At 45.5% G+C, this 19,355-nt stretch overlaps 1 protein-coding gene across 1 annotated transcript in view; it reads left to right on the top strand.

Moving 5' to 3' along the window:
- Positions 1-19,355, top strand: part of NOP53 (NOP53 ribosome biogenesis factor) — a 164,280-nt gene that overhangs the window by 61,463 nt on the left and 83,462 nt on the right. Inside the window, exon 8 of the mRNA XM_069207477.1 lies at positions 11,645-11,863. Within this exon, the coding sequence (XP_069063578.1) occupies positions 11,645-11,863 (219 nt within the window). The remainder of the gene's footprint in view (positions 1-11,644; positions 11,864-19,355) is intronic.

Below are 19,355 nucleotides of genomic sequence, written 5' to 3'. Positions count from 1 at the left end.
TATCTCTTTTTGCCACTATCTTACCTCTAAGGGGAACCCTTGGACTCTGTGCATACTATTCCTTACTTTGAAATAGTGCATACAGAGCCAACTTCCTACAATGGCTCTGTGACAGTCCACTGCCTCTTTATGTGCACTCAGTAACTAGACTGATATCACCATTTCTAATCGCAGCTGCTACACACCGTGACTCTCCTTTAGACGTTGGCGCAATGCAAACTGCATTCGGCAAAATCACAAAATGCACCACATCCAAAAGAAGTATAATACAATAGTTACCTGAAACAAATGCTATGTGTACACATGGATACAGTGATAGGAGATGGCCATAGATGAAACGCTTCACGTCTCTTTAAGACCGAGCATGTGCTGTCTAGCCGAGACCTAAAAAATAAAATACGTCTTGTTCTTTGGGAGTGCACATGAATGTACGTCCAATGACTTGTGGCCCACTCAACTTGCCACTTCCCCTCTGCCATCTAGAGTCATCTGGAATTTGGTCATTAAGCCTGTTCTTCCGCCCACAGATCGTATCAGTTGCTGCCACGTGTTTAACTTTTCTCTGCTAAATTCTTGGACGTACTACTTTTGAAACTAATTCCAGCCACACTGGATTGCACTAACTTTGTACTTTGGGCTTCCAGACTATCTGGCCAGTGGGGTTTAAATTGTGCAGAATGCCGAATCTTAAGATACCTTAATGAATGTTGATATTGCATCATCTTAAACAGCTTCACTGACTGCCCAAAAAAAACTGTACCCGTAGTAAATTATTGGTACTAGCCCACAGAGTTACCTATAATTTTGGTCTCTAATATCTTACCAATAGGCTTCAACATTATAGTTCTCCCAGAACCCTAAGGTTATCTGATGATGATTTATTTCTGCTTCCCAGGTTCAGGCATACCAGGAGGGGAGGTTGTTTTTCCCCATTTGTACAGGCTAGGTCCTGGAATAACCTAAATCTGTCATGCCATTGGTGTGACATGTTTTAGGAAACACTACTGAAAACCTGGTTGTTTACTGCGACCTCACTTAGCAAGTTGATTTGGTAACTGTTGTTTTTTAGCTCCAAGATTCCCTTTTGAGTAGCTGTTGCACTCTATAATTCCATATTTCATTTTTCCTTCCCTCCTGGTTATGTGCATAAAGTGTTAGTTGTGTAAGAAATAGCTAGGATGTAGGGGAAGTGGTCTCAGAGGGGCTGTTTACATATGTGTGATACTATTGGACACTCGGAGTGACTCGATGTGGTACTTTCTTACACAATATTTTAATGCTTAGTTGACCTCCTAGATAAGTATTCCTATCCAATGTAGGTCTGATTCCTGTGTATGTTATTAAAAATAAAAAAACAATTGGGCTGCATCGCCGGTGATTGACTTGGTCATTACTCTGATGGGAGAGAGGTTACTCCGGAGTCCCTCCCTGTGTTTCCAAAATCTAAAGCAGTGCCTCAAAATTCATTGAAGCAACCATAATTATTTGACAGTTTGGTTTTGGGGGCTGGGAGGGTGAGCAAAGCCTTTAAGTGCACTGTTGCCCCCTGGTCCCCGGTGACATAATATGCCACACATTGGCGTACAATATGTATTCATCTGTTTGTGCCATCCTCTTCTTGGTGCCTTAGGCCATTCTTCTTCACAGTGATGTTAATCACTCTGTAGGCTTTGACATGATGGAGTATTGGTGGTTACAAAGCGAAACAGTAGAATCTCCAAGTGAATAAGAGAAGTAAAATTGTCACAGTTGGGAAGAGGAAAAGTGGCATGGAGCTTTTCTCTGCTCTCTTAGGAAATTCTTGTACTTACTACTTTTGAAACTGATTACAGCCACACTGGATTACACTAACTCTGTACTTAGGGCTTCCAGACTATTTGGCCAGTGGGCTATACATTTTCTCCAGGTGTCCCATCTCTTAAATTGTGTAAATTGGAGCCTTCAATAACGTGTGTAATAATTATGACTTAAAGTAGTGTGAGTCTCTTGATGATTTGAACTTTTTGTAGTGGATGGAATCTGAATTTTACACAGATGTTGCTCTTTAAGTGTCCTTGAACTTCCTCTAATGTAAGGTTTGAGTTGTCTGTTGTATTCTTATATTCTGTATTCTTCTAGCCGGGATGTGTTGTTAATTGAGTCTACTGCTGCTAGTTATGTTCAGTCTTGTGCCAATAAGGGCTGGGCTATGCTATGCTATGTGGCAATTTGTGATTTTAGCTTGTAAAGGGTTTCTGTGCTCAGGTAGTGTGCCCGTGAGTGGCTTTCATGCCATGCATCCTTCCATGGGTGTAGAGTTCTGCATGGTGCTGGTATCTTGGATAGTGGTGAGGACTATTGCATATTATTATTTTGCAGGTCTTCAATGGTTTATTAGTACAGCTCCTGTTGTGTGTTTTTTTTTTTTTTTTTTTTTTTTTTTTTTTTTTTTTTTTTTTTTTAACATTTCCGTCTATTGATCCATAATTATTTTTTGGCCATCTTATTAGTATTTATCCATATTGATATTGTGGCTTGCAAATAAGTGGAGTTAACTGCTACATTTCCACATTCACTTAACTGATAAATATGCACTCATACTTTGATGCCTGTCGTGTTTAGCAAACTCGGCAACCAAATATAGCAAACCAATACACCCACAGGTAAATATTAGCAATTTACTACAAATATACCTTAACATATGCCTCTGTTTAACCCCTCCGCTGCCAGGCCTCCCCCCCCTCAGGTGCCAAGCCTTTTTTTTTTTTTTTTTTTTTGGGTTACGTGGGGCAGTTTGCGCTTAGGCCCTCATAACTTTTTGTCCACATAAGCTACCCGCACCAAATTTCTGTCCTTTTTTTCCAACATCCTAGGGATCCTAGAGGTACCCAGACTTTGTGGGTTCTCCTGAAGGAGACGAATAAATTAGCCAAAATACAGCAAAAAATTTGTTTAAAAAAAAAAAAATGGGGGGGGAAAAAAGGGCTGCAGAAGAAGGCTTGTGGTTTTTATCCCCTGAAAATGGCATCAACAAAGGGTTTGTGGTGCTAAAATCACCATCTTCCCAGCTTTCAGGAACAGGAAAACTTGAATAAGAAAACACAATTTTGGCATTTTGCTGGCACATACCACATTTTTACTATTTTTTTTGTGTGCTTTCAGCCTCCTTCCAGTTAGTGACAAAAACACTTCTGGAAAGTAGACAAAATTCTGAATTCAGCAAGGTGTAATTTGTGTAGATCCTACAAGTGTTTCTACAGAAAATAACCGCTGAAATAAAAAATAAAAATGAAATTGAGGTGAACAAAACAGCCATTTTTCTCCACGTTTTACTCCGTAACTTTTTCCTGCGATGTCATATTTTTTCAAGCAATATACCATTACGTCTGCTGGACTCTTCTGGTTGCGGGGATATATAGGGCTTGTAAGTTCATCAAGAACCCTAGGTACCCAGAGCTAACAAATGAGCTCCACCTTGCAATGGGTTTTCATTCTATACCGGGTATACAGCAATTCATTTGCTGAAATATAAAAAGTGAAAAATAGCTAGCAAGAAAACCTTTGTATTTCCAAAATGGGCACAGGATAAGGTGATGAGAAGCAGTGGTTATTTGCTCATCTCTGAATTCCGGGGGTGCCCATACTAGCATGTGAATTACAGGGCATTTCTCAAATAGACGTGTTTTTTTTTTTTGGCACACTGTTTTACATTTGGAAGGGAACAAAAGTTGAGAAAGACCAGGTGCAATAACATTTGTTTTGCTATTCTGTGTTCCCCCAAGTCTCTCAATAAAAATGGTACCTCACTTGCGTGGGTAGGCCTAATGTTCGCAACAGGAAACACAGCATGGACACAACACAATTTTCCATTGAAATCGGACATGTTTTTTGCAAAGTGCCTAGCTGTAGATTTTGGCCTTTAGCCTCAGCCGGCACCTAGGGAAAACTACCAAACGTGCGCATTTTGGAAAACTAGACACCCAGGGGACTCAAAGATGGGGTGATTTGTGGGGCTCTCACCAGGTTCCGTTACCCAGAATACTTTGCAAACCTCAATTTTGCCAAAAAAACACTTTTTCCTCATTTCGGTGACAAAGTTCTGAAATCTGAGAGGAGCCACAAATTTTCTTCCACCCAGCGTTCCCCCAAGTCTTCCGATAAAAATGATACCTCACTTGTGTGGTTATGCCTAGTGCTCGCGAAAGAAAATGCCCCAAAACACTATCTGGACACATCAAAATTTTCAAATACAAAACTACCTGGTTCTTTTGGAGGGGTGGGGAAAGCACCTGCGTTTTTGGTCTTGGGCTCAGCAGTCATCTAGGGAAACCCACCAAACCCAGACATTTCTGAAAACTAGACACCCGAGGGAGTCCAGGGAGGTGTGACTTTCGTGGCTCCCCCAATGATTTCTTGCCCAGAATCCTCAGCAAACCTCAAATTTAGCTTTAAAAAAATAAATCACTTTTTCTGTGTGGGATCACCGCACCAGGAAAATTTCCTACTACCCAACGTTCCCCTCAGTGTCCTGGTAAAATTGATACCTCACTTGTTTAGGTGGGCCAAGTGCCTGTGACAGGGAAGAACCAAAAACACGTTGAAATTCAGGGGGAACCAAAGCGGGTCCAAAAGGTCAGTTTGAAGAAAAAGAAAAAATGAATTTTTATCGATATAGATGAGACAATGTTGGGTGGTAGGAATTTTGTCTGTTCCTGCAGATTCCAGAATGTTCCATCACAAAAAATGTGGGATTTCCAGCGAAGTTGGTGGTTTGCAGGCCATTGTGGGTAAGAAAATGGTGCAGGGTGCATGTGAAGCACACCACCCTGGAATCAACCAGATGTTTAGTTTTCAGATGTGTCTGGGTCTTGTGGATATTTCTACATGGCAGCATTCCAAAGTCAAAAAAGGTGCAGCCCTCACCATTCCAAGTGCAACGATTTTGAGAGTTACCAAGCTCTCATGGCCCCAAATGTAAAAGCAAAACCCAAAATAATCAATTGTCCTCTTGCTTACCGTGCAATAAGATGCTTTAGTGTGCGGGGGGAGAGCTGAAAGACTGTTGCCCCCCCCTTTAGTTGGGGTGGGGGCATAACCCCGCCCCTTACTGGTTGGTAGCCACCACCCCATTTTTTTTTATTTTTAATTCCCTGGCATCTAGTAAACTTAAACCCCCCGGAGTGTGCATTGGGGGTAAATGCTCCATCTGCCACTACCCCCACCCTCTTATTTTGAAAAAAACTTCTCTGGTGGGCTTTGGCCTTCCAAAAATAGGCCGATCTGTATGGCCAACAGTAATGTGCCCCCATGGGGAGCGACCCTTGCCCAAGGGGCAGCCCCCCAAACACAACACGCACACCAATCCCTACTTTTACATTTCTCTTCCGCATCTGGGAGGTGACCTCTGATGAGGTCAGCACTCCATCATGTGCTGACATCATCAGACGTCACTGGGGGCGTTGGGTAGAAGGGGAAGCGATTTCCCCTTCCAGCCCTGACCTGGGGGGTGGGGAGGGCAGCCCTCAGGGCTTCCCCCAAGGGCCAGTAAACTGACATAATGGTCACATCCGTGGCACCTGAGGCACAGCCATGGTCGTAACCATTACGTCTATGGCCCTCAAGGGATTAAAGATATCTTAACCTGTTCACGTCAAGCGTAAGTGTACAACCTCCTGTATACTTCTAAGTATACTTCTTCTGTAGGCTCAAAGCCCTTTCATTTGTTCTTTTTAGTGTCATTTAAAAATTCTTGTTTGCCAGTGGTCAATCATGCTTCTTTGTCCTGCCGCCTTATCTTTGGGAGCAGGGACCAACTACTGTATCATTACGCCTTGTTGTGTTTATCTGTTCTTTGGGGGACCTTTTTTCTTGGTTTCCTGCTTGTGTTCGGCAAAGCTTCTCTTTTCATTTGCAGAGCATTCTTGCTCTCAGCTTAGCGTTGCTACAATGTTGTTTCAGAAAACAGGGCTGTAAATCAGGCTGTTATCTTGGTCACATTTGCTAAGCATTTAAACACCAAGATCATAAAAATAAATGCCCTCATCTCTGCTTGTTTTTCTAGGCATTTCGTTCATGCTTTACATTTTGCCACATGGAAGCACTCCTAGTCATGAATAAATCAGTGCTTTGAGTGCACATCGTTAAACGTTTCTCAACTGGCGCCACGGTTCATTTATCAGCATGGTGCCAGAAAGTCTTTGGGGATGTGTTGAATTCAAAATTGCAGGGTGCAGTACCTTATGTGGACAGATGAGGTCCCAAGGGATACCTAGGGACAGCCTGCGGTGCTGCCCCCATTTCCTGCTTTGGGCACATTAGAACAGTAAATGTGCTGTTTTATCTCAACCAGGAAATAATACAGATGCAAGACCGATTGCATTTCAAATGCTTGTGGTGAAAAGAGATGAGTTGTGGAAGTCCTCACCTTGAAGTGAGCGCAGACGAGAAGTATTTTCATGGTTGAAAAAAAATGAGTAATCTCGTGGCAAGATGAGACTACGTCCAAAGGACAGGCATGAAGTCCACAGATTGCACAAGTTTTTTTGTGATTGGACTCCTGCTCTGCCCACAAGGTTACAAGCAAGGTTGTATTTTCTAATTTACAGTTTTAGAACTGCTCAAAGAGGAAGTGCTGTACCCCAGGATTGGAATTCAGAAGCGTCACAGGTTGTTGGCTCCCACGTGACGAGGGTTATTTATATTTATTAAAAAAAAACATGTTTTTAAAGTTTGCTTCTAAAGTGTTGCAGCAGCTTTAATGAACTATAAAAAGCCCATTAATATTAGCTGCTAGTGCGTTTTATATCCAACTTGGAAGGAAGAAAGGCAGAGTCTGCCCTGCCAGAGGTACAAATCGCTGACCAGCAATTTTTACACAAGTCTCTGTAGTTATTGCTTTCATCAATACTATCTAATTTATAAGGAAAGGGACCGCTTAGCAGCTTTAGTATGATGTCATGGCGAGCCTCATCAGACTTATGGCTGGTGCCCATATTTTACGTTTGACTGAAAAACAGACCGTTTTTAAGATTCCGGACCACATGATGAAAATAGTGGCAGGGAAGTGAAGCCATAGCAGTCAAATGTGCAAAACTTGTTTCCAACTTTATATGCATTAATTCTCTTTTGCACTACAGTATGAAATGTTTTCCTTTTTTGTGTTTTCAAATATATTCACAAGCAGCGGACATCTGTGTGGCTTTCATTGAATGTTGTTTTTAAAGTTAAATCTAAACATAATTATTTAAGAATGTGAGCCTTGACTGTCCACTCATTTCCAGTTTTGGATTTTCGATGACTTAATAGGGTGGGTTCAAGGTTAAAGGCAGGTGGGCACAGTTTCAGCAGAGGGGCCAAAGTTTGTAAGACCTGAGAACTGGTAGATTGCTCTTCCCCTTGTCACAGGTATGTGGTGCTCTCTGAGGAGCGTAGAGCACCCTTCTGCTGGCCAAGCTGTGAGTGAGCAAATTCACTTTTGCATTGCCAATGCTTGTTTTTAACTTTCCATGCTATCTTCTCTTATGTTACCTTGGAATTCACAACAGACAGCATGGAAAGTCACTCATTTGAAGCACAATTTTCAGAAGTTTTCCGCTTTTAAAAATAAATACAGACAGGAAACACATTGTTTTCTATCTGTATTTATCTGTAAAAATCAGTAAAAACAGAAAACTGGGAGCCTCATTTATACGCTTATGCTTGTATGCATTTGGGTATGGTGCAATTGCATACAGTACTTAGGTTGTGTACACTGGACAGAGCAAGCTTTCTGATTGCAAACAATCTGTGAGCTCAACAAGGACTTACGGGTGTTTAGAACCTACCTATAGCATATCATTGTTTGGTTCTGTTACTCATTTCCTTGTTTCTTATTTAATGGCTTTCTCTGTTGATCTAGTTTGTTTCTCCCCTGGAGCATAGCCTCTTTACCATCCTCTTGACAGGCTCATTTTTGTTTTTCCACTACTCCACTTTTGGTTAGGGAACCTTTTTTTCTTGTTGGTTAAGCTCTCCCTCAGAGTGCATATGTTTTCTAATCCCTCACCACCGTGCTCTGTGTTGGGCTCTCCCACATGCTTTGACTCCCCTCTGGCTACCACCCTCATGCTTTGTGTTACTGTCTCCCCCGTTCAATGTCCTTTCATTGTTTCATTTTTTAGTTTATAACCGCCTCTGCAGTTGTTTTTTAAAATATTTATTTGATAAAGATAGATGTATTTATATTTTTCTGAAGGAAAGCTGCAAAGTGCTGCCCCCCCCTCGACAAAAACGTGTGAGCGCACTTAAATGTTTTTTTTATTTTTTATTTTTTTTATTGACTTAAGCTGCAACCGCCATCAGTGGTAATGCAGGGTTATGCCTACAAAATGACATGATCACCAACAGTGGCCAAATCCTAGCATTTTTTTTTTCTTATCCTGTTCAGGATTGCCCACAAGCATTACTAAAACCAATGGATCCCAAAGGGGGAGACCTATTGGTTTTGTCATTGTTGCTGACTTTGGTTGTACCTCCTGTTTCTCTACCGGAATCCACTGGGTTGTAGCAAGGCTCACACACTACCACTACTTATCCATACTTTCTTTTGAGTCATAGTGCAAATCAGCGTGTTATATCACTTTCCTTTTATTGCTTAATTGCTTGGGCTGGGGAGTGTGGGAAGTTGGCTCTGTATGCACTATTTCAAAGTAAGGAATAGTATGCAAAGAGTCCAAGGGTTCCCCTTAGAGGTAAGATAGTGGCTAAGAGATAATTCTAATGCTCTATTTTGTGGTACTGTGGTCGAGCAGTAGGCTTATCAGAGGGTAGTGTTAAGCATTTGTTGTACACACACATGCAATAAATGAGGAACACACACTCAGACAATTCCAGGCCAATAGGTTTTTGTATAGAAAAATATATTTTCTTAGTTTATTTTAAGAACCACAGGTTCAAGATTTACAAGTAATACTTTAAATGAAAGGTATGTCAGGTAGGTACTTTAGGAACTTTGAATTAGCAAAGTATCATATACAGTTTTCAAATAAATGACATATAGCTATTTTAAAACTAGACACAGTGCAATTTTCAACAGTTCCTGGGTGAGGTAAGTGTTTGTTAGTTTTGCAGGTAAGTAAACCACCTACGGGGTTCAAGTTTTGGTCCAAGGTAGCCCACCGTTGGGGGTTCAGAGCAACCCCAAAGTTACCACACTAGCAGCTCAGGGCCGGTCAGGTGCAGAGGTCAAAGTTGTGCCCAAAACACATAGGCTTCAATGGAGAAGGGGGTGCCCCGGTTCCAGTCTGCCAGCAGGTAAGTACCCGCGTCTTTGGAGGGCAGACCAGGGGGGTTTTGTAGGGCACCGGGGGGGACACAAGTCAGCACAGAAGGTACACCCTCAGCGGCACGGGGGCGGCCGGGTGCAGTGTGCAAACAAGCGTCTGGTTTGTAATAGAAATCAATGGGAGACCAAGGGGTCTCTTCAGCGATGCAGGCAAGGGGGTGGGGGGCTCCTCGGGGTAGCCACCACCTGGGCAAGGGAGAGGGCCACCTGGGGGTCGCTCCTGCACTGGGGGTCAGATCCTTCAGGTCCTGGGGGCTGCGGGTGCAGAGTCTTTACCAGGCGTTGGGTCTTTGAAGCAGGCAGTCGCGGTCAGGGGGAGCCTCGGGATTCCCTCTGCAGGCGTCGCTGTGGTGGCTCAGGGGGGTCAACTCTGGCTACTCACGGTCTCGTAGTCGCCGGGGAGTCCTCCCTGTGGTGTTTGTTCTCCATAAGTCGAGCCGGGGGCGTCGGGTGCAAAGTCTCACGCTTCCGGCGGGAAACGTGTGTTGGTTCAAATTTGCTTCTTTGTTGCAAAGTTGCAGTCTTTGTGGAACAGAGCCGCTGTCCTCTGGAGTTCTTGGTCCTTCTAGATGCAGGGCAGTCCTCTGAGGCTTCAGAGGTCGCTGGTCCCTGTGGAACGCGTTGCTGGAGCAGTGTCTTTAGAAGTGGGGAGACAGGCCGGTAGAGCTGGGGCCAAAGCAGTCGGTGTCTCCGTCTTCTCTGCAGGGTTTTTCAGTTCAGCAGTCCTCTTCTTCTTAGGTTGCAGGAATCTGAGTTCCTAGGTTCTGGGGAGCCCCTAAATACTGAATTTAGGGGTGTGTTTAGGTCTGGGGGGTTAGTAGCCAATGGCTACTAGCCCTGAGGGTGGCTACACCCTCTTTGTGCCTCCTCCCTGAGGGGAGGGGGGCACATCCCTAATCCTATTGGGGGAATCCTCCATCTGCAAGATGGAGAATTTCTAAAAGTTAGTCACCTCAGCTCAGGACACCTTGGGGGTTGTCCTGACTGGCCAGTGACTCCTCCTTGTTTTTCTCCTTATCTCCTCCGGCCTTGCCGCCAAAAGTGGGGCCGTGGCCGGAGGGGGCGGGCAACTCCACTAGCTGGAGTGCCCTGGGGTGCTGTAACAAAGGGGGTGAGCCTTTGAGGCTCACTGCCAGGTGTTACAGTTCCTGCATGGGGAGGTGATAAGCATCTCCACCCAGTACAGGCTTTGTTACTAGCCACAGAGTGACAAAGGCACTCTCCCCATGTGGCCAGCAACATGTCTGGTGTGTGGCAGGCTGCTAAAACTAGTCAGCCTACACGGATAGTCTGTTAAGGTTTCAGGTGGCAACTCTAATGGTGCCCTCTGGGGTGTATGTTAAAATAAAATGTACACTGGCATCAGTGTGCATTTATTGTGCTGAGAAGTTTGATACCAAACTTCACAGTTTTCAGTGTAGCCATTATGGTGCTGTGGAGTTCGTGCATGACAGACTCCCAGACCATATACTCTTATGGCTACCCTGCACTTACAATGTCTAAGGTTTTGCTTAGACACTGTAAGGGCACAGTGCTCATGCACTTATGCCCTCACCTATGGTATAGTGCACCCTGCCTTAGGACTGTAAGGCCTGCTAGAGGGGTGACTTATCTATACTTCATAGGCAGTGTGAGGTTGACATGGCACCCTGAGGGGAGTGCCATGTCGACTAAGTCGTTTTATCCCCACTAGCACACACAAGCTGGCAAGCAGTGTGTCTGTGCTGAGTGAGGGGTCCCCAGGGTGGCATAATACATGCTGCAGCCCTTAGAGACCTTCCCTGGCCTCAGGGCCCTTGGTACCAGGGGTACCAGTTGCAAGGGACTTGCCTTGATGCCAGGGTGTGCCAGTTGTGAAAACAAAAGTACAGGTTAGGGAAAGAACACTGGTGCTGGGGCCTGGTTAGCAGGCCTCAGCACACTTTCAAATCAAAACTTAGCATCAGCAAAGGCAAAAAGTCAGGGGGTAACCATGCCAATGAGGCATTTCCTTACAGGGAGTTTTTTTGTTTTTGTTTTTTTTTCTTTTTTTATTACATCCATTATGCGTAATTGTGTATGGAGGGAAGACTGTTTCTTGTCCCTTGTTTGTCATTTTACTAGTCTCAGAATTGATGATTTAATGTCTTGCTTGCTTCCCCTCTTCCTTCATTTTGCGTGCTGGTTTGTTTTTGTCCCTTTTTTTCCTGTGCTTCTCTCTCTCTCTTCTCAATCTTCTTCCTTCCCATTTCTTCCTCTGTTTGTAACCTTTCAACACCTCCTCCTTTTCCCAGCCTTTCCCTTTAACTCAGTCTCAGCTGTTTGGTCAGTCAATTAAGGTGTGATTTATTTGGTCCTCTTTAGGAAACTGTGTTTCGAGAGCTATGTCAAGGTTTGCTGGAAGATTCAGATGATGAAGAATTCAAAGCCCACCCCCTCAAGGCAAAGGTGGACAACGTGGACCAAGAAGAAGACGACGACGAAGAGGAGGAGGTGAAGAGAGGGGCTCCAACAGCAAAGGCTGTCACTGGAGAGAAGAAAACCGAGAGGCAGAGAAAACGAGAAAAACGAGAGAAAGCTCTGGTAAGAGAAATTATGTATAGCTCTCTTCCTCGCTCTGATCGCTGCCACTCTTCCAGATCAGGAGGTGTGTGGCTCATCACGGACTCAGTTTTCCCACCCAAACACACAATCCTTCGGCCACTATAAACAGAAGGGAGCCGCAGTATCAGGATGCAATTCACCAGATTTAATTTTGTGCTTACTGCATTATGCGTTTCAGCTGCTTCACAGCCTTACTTACAACCAGCAAGGCTGTGGAAAAAAACGAAACACTTCAAGTGGTACCACAAAATAAAATCTGGTAAATTGACATCCTGATGGTGCGGCTCCCTTCTGTTTAATGTGACGGAGGCACTGTAATGTGTGTGTGTGTGTGTGTGTGTGTGTGTGTGTGTGTGTGTGTGTGTGTGTGTGTGTGTGTGTGTAGATAGATGGATAGATAGATGTAGATATAGATATGTATGTGTGTGTATATTTATTTATTTATTTTTTCTTACCCTACTGGCAGTTGCCAGTTTATAGTTAGCACCTACTTTGTATAGGAAAAGTGTTTTTATTTTGAGAATAACTTTCGTGCCGTTTGAGGAATCCTTACAAAATGTTCAAAACTAGTTCACCAGTCACTTCAGCTGCTGTCTGGAAAGTTTCATGGTGATGCGTCAACAGGGGGCAGAGAAGAAGAGAGGTCTTAAAATGCGGTTTCCCTAAGCAGTTTCCCATAGGGATTTTAGACATGTCTACATCCCGAACTCCTGAACAGAATTGCACCAAATCTGGCAGAAAGCTAGATCTTGGTCCACAAGGATCTTTTTTTGCAATTTGGTGTAAATCTGTCCAGACGTTTGAGCTATTAACCCCTTCGCTCCCAGGCCTTTTCCCCCTCGGGTGCCAGGCCTTTTTTTGGCTATTTGGGTCAGGGCGCACTAAGGCCCTCATAACGTTTTGTCCACATAAGCTACCCAAGCCAAATTTGCATCCTTTTTTTTCCCAACATCCTAGGGATTCTAGAGGTACCCAGACTTTGTTTTTTCCCCGGAAGGAGGCCAAGAAAATAGCCAAAATACAGTGAAAAATCAGGTTTTTTTTTTTCTCCAAAAAATTGGAAAAAAGGGCTGCAGAAGAAGCCTTGTGTTTTTTTTCATTGAAAATGGCATCAACAAAGGGTTTGCAGTGCTAAAACTACCAGCTTTCAGGAACAGGCAGACTTGAATCAGAAAAACAAATTTTTCAACACAATTGTGGCATTTTACTGGGACATACCCCATTTTTATGATTCTTTTTGTGCTTTCAGCCTCCTTCCGGTCAGTGACAGAAATGGGTGTGAAACCACTGCTGGATCCCAGAAACCCAAACAATTATGAAAAGTAGACAGAATTCTGAATTCAGCAATGGGTAATTTGTGTAGATCATACAGGGGTTTGCTACAGAAAATAACAACTGAAATAAAAACAATATTGAAATTGAGGTGAAAAAACCAGCCATTTTTCTCTACGTTTTACTCTAACTTTTTCCTGCAATGTCAGATTTTTTAAAGCAATATACTGTTACGTCTGCTGGACTCTTCTGGTTGCGGGGTATATAGGGCTTGTAGGTTCATCACGAACCCTAGGTACCCAGGGCCAATAAATGAGCTGCACCTTGCAGTGGGTTTTCATTCTATACCGGGTATACAGCAATTCATTTGCTGAAATAGAAAGAGTCAAAAATAGGTATCAAGAAAACCTTTGTATTTCCAAAATGGGCACAAGATAAGTGGTTGAGGAGCAGTGGTTATTTGCACATCTCTGAATTCTGGGGTACCCATACTAGCATGTGAATTACAGGGCATTTCTCAAATAAACGTCTTTTTTACACACTGTCTTATATTTGGAAGGAAAAAATGTAGAGAAAGACAAGGGGCAATAACACTTGTTTTGCTATTCTATGTTCCCCCAAGTCTCCCGACAAAAATGGTACCTCACTTGTGTGAGTAGGCCTAGCGCCCGCGGCAGGAAATGCCCCAAAACACAACATGGACATATCACATTCTTACATTGAAAACTGACGTGTTTTTTGCAAAGTGCCTAGCTGTAGATTTTGGCATCCAGCTCAGCCGGGACCTAGGAAAACCTACCAAACCTGCACATTTTTAAAAACTAGACACCTAGGGGAATCCAGGATGGGGTGACTTGTGGGGCTCTCACCAGGTTCTGTTACCCAGAATCCTTTGCAAACCTCCACATTTGGCCAAAAAACACTTTTTCCTCACATTTCGGTGACAGAAAGTTCTGGAGTCTGAGAGGATCCACAAATTTCCTTCCACCCAGTGTTCCCCTGAATCGTCCAATAAGAGTGGTACTTCACTTGTGTCGGTAGGCCCAGTGCCCGCGAAAGGAAATGCCCCAAAACACTATCTGGACACATCAAAATGATCAAATACAAAACTACCTGTTTTTGCGGGGGGCTGCGTTTTTTGTCCTGGGCTCAGCAGCCATACAGGGAAACCTACCGAACCCAGACATTTCTGAAAACTAGACACCCGAGGGAGTCCAGGGAGGTGTGTCTTGTGTGGATACCCCAGTGTTTTCTTACCTAGAATCCTCAGCAAACCTCAAATTTAGCAAAAAAAATCACATTTTCCCACAGTTGTGTGGGATCACTGCACCGGGACAAATTTCCTACCACCCAACGTTCCCCTCAGTCTCCTGGTAAAAATTATACCTCACTTGTGTAGGTGGGCCAAGTGTCTGTGACAGGGAAGAGCCAAAAACATATCAAAATTGAGGGGGAACCAAAGCGGGCCTGTAAGGAAATGCCTCCTTGGCATGGTTGCCCCCTGACTTTTTGCCTTTGCTGATGCTATGTTTACAATTGAAAGTGTGCTGAGGCCTGCTAACCAGGCCCCAGCACCAGTGTTCTTTCCCTAACCTGTACTTTTGTATCCACAATTGGCAGACCCTGGCATCCAGATAAGTCCCTTGTAACTGGTACTTCTAGTACCAAGGGCCCTGATGCCAAGGAAGGTCTCTAAGGGCTGCAGCATGTCTTATGCCACCCTGGAGACCTCTCACTCAGCACAGACACACTGCTTGCCAGCTTGTGTGTGCTAGTGAGGACAAAACGAGTAAGTCGACATGGCACTCCCCTCAGGGTGCCTTGCCAGCCTCTCACTGCCTATGCAGTATAGGTAAGACACCCCTCTAGCAGGCCTTACAGCCCTAAGGCAGGGTGCACTATACCATAGGTGAGGGTACCAGTGCATGAGCCTGGTACCCCTACAGTGTCTAAACAAAACCTTAGACATTGTAAGTGCAGGGTAGCCATAAGAGTATATGGTCTGGGAGTCTGTCAAACACGAACTCCACAGCACCATAATGGCTACACTGAAAACTGGGAAGTTTGGTATCAAACTTCTCAGCACAATAAATGCACACTGATGCCAGTGTACATTTTATTGTAAAATACACCCCAGAGGGCACCTTAGAGGTGCCCCCTGAAACTTAACCGACTATCTATGTAGGCTGACTAGTTTTAGCAGCCTGCCACAAACCGAGACATGTTGCTGGCCCCATGGGGAGAGTGCCTTTGTCACTCTGAGGCCAGTAACAAAGCCTGCACTGGGTGGAGATGCTAACACCTCTCCCAGGCAGGAATTGTCACACCTGGCGGTGAGCCTCAAAGGCTCACCTCCTTTGTGCCAACCCAGCAGGACACTCCAGCTAGTGGAGTTGCCCGCCCCCTCCGGCCAGGCCCCACTTTTGGCGGCAAGGCCGGAGAAAATAATGAGAAAAACAAGGAGGAGTCACTGGCCAGTCAGGACAGCCCCTAAGGTGTCCTGAGCTGAGGTGACTCTGACTTTTAGAAATCCTCCATCTTGCAGATGGAGGATTCCCCCAATAGGGTTAGGATTGTGACCCCCTCCCCTTGGGAGGAGGCACAAAGAGGGTGTACCCACCCTCAGGGCTAGTAGCCATTGGCTACTAACCCCCCAGACCTAAACACGCCCTTAAATTTAGTATTTAAGGGCTACCCTGAACCCTAGAAAATTAGATTCCTGCAACTACAAGGAGGACTGCCCAGCTGAAAACCCCTGCAGCGGAAGACCAGAAGACGACAACTGCCTTGGCTCCAGAAACTCACCGGCCTGTCTCCTGCCTTCCAAAGATCCTGCTCCAGCGACGCCTTCCAAAGGGACCAGCGACCTCGACATCCTCTGAGGACTGCCCCTGCTTCGAAAAGACAAGAAACTCCCGAGGACAGCGGACCTGCTCCAAGAAAAGCTGCAACTTTGTTTCCAGCAGCTTTAAAGAACCCTGCAAGCTCCCCGCAAGAAGCGTGAGACTTGCAACACTGCACCCGGCGACCCCGACTCGGCTGGTGGCGATCCAACACCTCAGGAGGGACCCCAGGACTACTCTGATACTGTGAGTACCAAAACCTGTCCCCCCTGAGCCCCCACAGCGCCACCTGCAGAGGGAAACCCGAGGCTTCCCCTGACCGCGACTCTTTGAACCTAAAGTCCCGACGCCTGGGAGAGACCCTGCACCCGCAGCCCCCAGGACCTGAAGGACCGGACTTTCACTGGAGAAGTGACCCCCAGGAGTCCCTCTCCCTTGCCCAAGTGGAGGTTTCCCCGAGGAATCCCCCCCTTGCCTGCCTGCAGCGCTGAAGAGATCCCGAGATCCCTCATAGACTAACATTGCGAACCCGACGCTTGTTTCTACACTGCACCCGGCCGCCCCCGCGCCGCTGAGGGTGAAATTTCTGTGTGGACTTGTGTCCCCCCCGGTGCCCTACAAAACCCCCCTGGTCTGCCCTCCGAAGACGCGGGTACTTACCTGCAAGCAGACCGGAACCGGGGCACCCCCTTCTCTCCATTCTAGCCTATGCGTTTTGGGCACCACTTTGAACTCTGCACCTGACCGGCCCTGAGCTGCTGGTGTGGTGACTTTGGGGTTGCTCTGAACCCCCAACGGTGGGCTACCTTGGACCAAGAACTAAGCCCTGTAAGTGTCTTACTTACCTGGTTAACCTAACAAATACTTACCTCCCCTAGGAACTGTGAAAATTGCACTAAGTGTCCACTTTTAAAACAGCTATTTGTCAATAACTTGAAAAGTATACATGCAATTTTGATGATTTGAAGTTCCTAGAGTACTTACCTGCAATACCTTTCGAATGAGATATTACATGTAGAATTTGAACCTGTGGTTCTTAAAATAAACTAAGAAAAGATATTTTTCTATATAAAAACCTATTGGCTGGATTTGTCTCTGAGTGTGTGTACCTCATTTATTGTCTATGTGTATGTACAACAAATGCTTAACACTACTCCTTGGATAAGCCTACTGCTCGACCACACTACCACAAAATAGAGCATTAGTATTATCTATTTTTACCACTATTTTACCTCTAAGGGGAACCCTTGGACTCTGTGCATGCTATTCCTTACTTTGAAATAGCACATACAGAGCCAACTTCCTACAGGGCCCAAAAGGGCAGTTTGAAAAAAAAAATTTTTAGGCTGACAAGTGGGGCATAATTTCTAGCGGTATAGATGCAACAATGCTGGGTGGTAGGAATTTTGTGGATTCCTGCAGATTCCGGTAGGTTCCATCACAGAAATGTGGAGAAAATGTGTGATTTCCAGCAAAGTTGGAGTTTTTCAGGGCATTGTGGGTAAGAACATGGTGAAGCACACCACCCTGGAATCACCCAGATGTTTAGTTTTCAGATGTGTCTAGGTCTTGTGGATTTTTCTACATGGCAGCGTCCCAAAGTCCAAAAAGTGCAGCCCTCCCCATTCCAAGTGCAACGATTTTGAGAGTTACCAAGCTCTCATGGACCCAAATGTAAAAGCAAAACCCAAAATAATCAATTGTTCTCTTGCTTACCGTGCAAAAAGATGTTTTAGTGTGCGGGGGGAGAGCTGAAAGACTGTTGCACCCTTCAGTTGGGGTGGGGGCATAACCCAGCCCCTTACTGGTTGGTAGCCACCACCCCACTTTTTTTTATTTTGGGGGTAATTGCCCCATCTGCCCACTGGTGGGCAGAACAACTTTGGCCCCATTTATTTGCGTTGGGGGTATGGCCTAAGGGGTTGCACGCTGATGTCATCAAACGCCACGGAGGAGGAAGGCGGGGGTGGAAGGGAATGTGATTCCTCTTCCATCCCTGCCCAGGGGAGTGGGGTGTCTGGCCATAGGGGGGAGCGCTAGCGCTCCCCTCGGGGGCCCATAACAGGACGAGGTGGTCTTGTTCTCTGCACCGGGGAATCAGCACCGAGGACGAGATCACCTCGTCCGGGGCACCCAAGGGCTTAAAGTAAAAAGATTTATGTGTATATATTATATAGAGAAACTGGGAGCAAAGTTGAGGCCTTCATTTTGTTCGGGTCAACCAACAGTGAGTAAGCCTCCCCTCACTCCCACCAAAAAAGCACATCTATAAGGAAGCAAAGGGTATTGAGCAGCCACTGCTTTCGGGCCCTGGCAGTCATTGAAAAACTCTATCGGAGGCCCCACCTTCAGGCTTGGCGCCAAAACATAAGCATTCCACCTCTGTAGTGATCCCAACACCACCAACCTCGGCAATGAAACCTTCCACATCCCACTCTGCACCAACTGTTTCTGCACCAAAAATACTTTCTGGCTCTCACCCTTCACTTCGGCACTGAAGGTAAAGAGCGCTTCCATGCCTTAGAAACTGGCTCTCCATGCAACTTCGGATCCAATAACCTCCCCATAGCTTATTCTTCACAAAACGAAGCAGCAGCGTCATGCCAAGCAGTCACAGCTGCATATACAACCACATACCGGGAGAGTGCTGGTTAAAGTGGTGGTTACTGCCCCATTTGAGAGTCGGCTTTCCTTTGAAGAGGCCAATAATCCACCAACGTCTCCAGTTAAACCGAACAAAATGGAAACTGACTTGGCAGACGATCACCCACCGCCACCTACGTCTCCACCAACAACTCCTTCTCCACGATCTCAGGCTGACCTTCTTGACATCCCTCCACAGGGCTCACCACAATCTTTTCGTTACACATAGAACACAGGCTACAACAGTCTCCCACCTCCAGCCAGGCACAGACCCTTGGCCCCAATATGGTGTGGACACTTACATAGATACTAACACAGACGTATAACCAGCTAGGCCTTCTCCACTGGACAATACCACTTCGTTTCAAGAGCTTATTGGGAGGCAGCCTCATACCGTCTGGTGCCCCTTCACAAAGAGCCCATTGAGGATGATTTCCTTTTTGAGACACACCACCTCGCACATAAATGTTGAGGCAGGCGGACAATACTTTCCAAGACCCTGCTAGAGCAAGCATTATCACTCCACAGGTAAAGAGAAAAAAATACAGGACCTCCCTGTCTGACCCAGTTTTTTTCATTAAGGGACACATTCCTGCTGACTCCCTGGTCGTGTCCAATGCCAGAAAGAGTGAACTCACAAGCCGCTCAGAATGCCCCACCCCCTGATATGGGGAGTAAGCTTATAGATGCTTCTGGCAAACGTGTCGCTGCTC

The sequence above is a fragment of the Pleurodeles waltl genome, chromosome 9 (genome assembly GCF_031143425.1).
Source record: "Pleurodeles waltl isolate 20211129_DDA chromosome 9, aPleWal1.hap1.20221129, whole genome shotgun sequence".
Lineage (NCBI taxonomy): Eukaryota > Metazoa > Chordata > Amphibia > Caudata > Salamandridae > Pleurodeles > Pleurodeles waltl.
The sequence above is the reverse complement of the archived record's forward strand: the minus strand, read 5'-3'. Positions and strand labels throughout refer to the sequence as shown.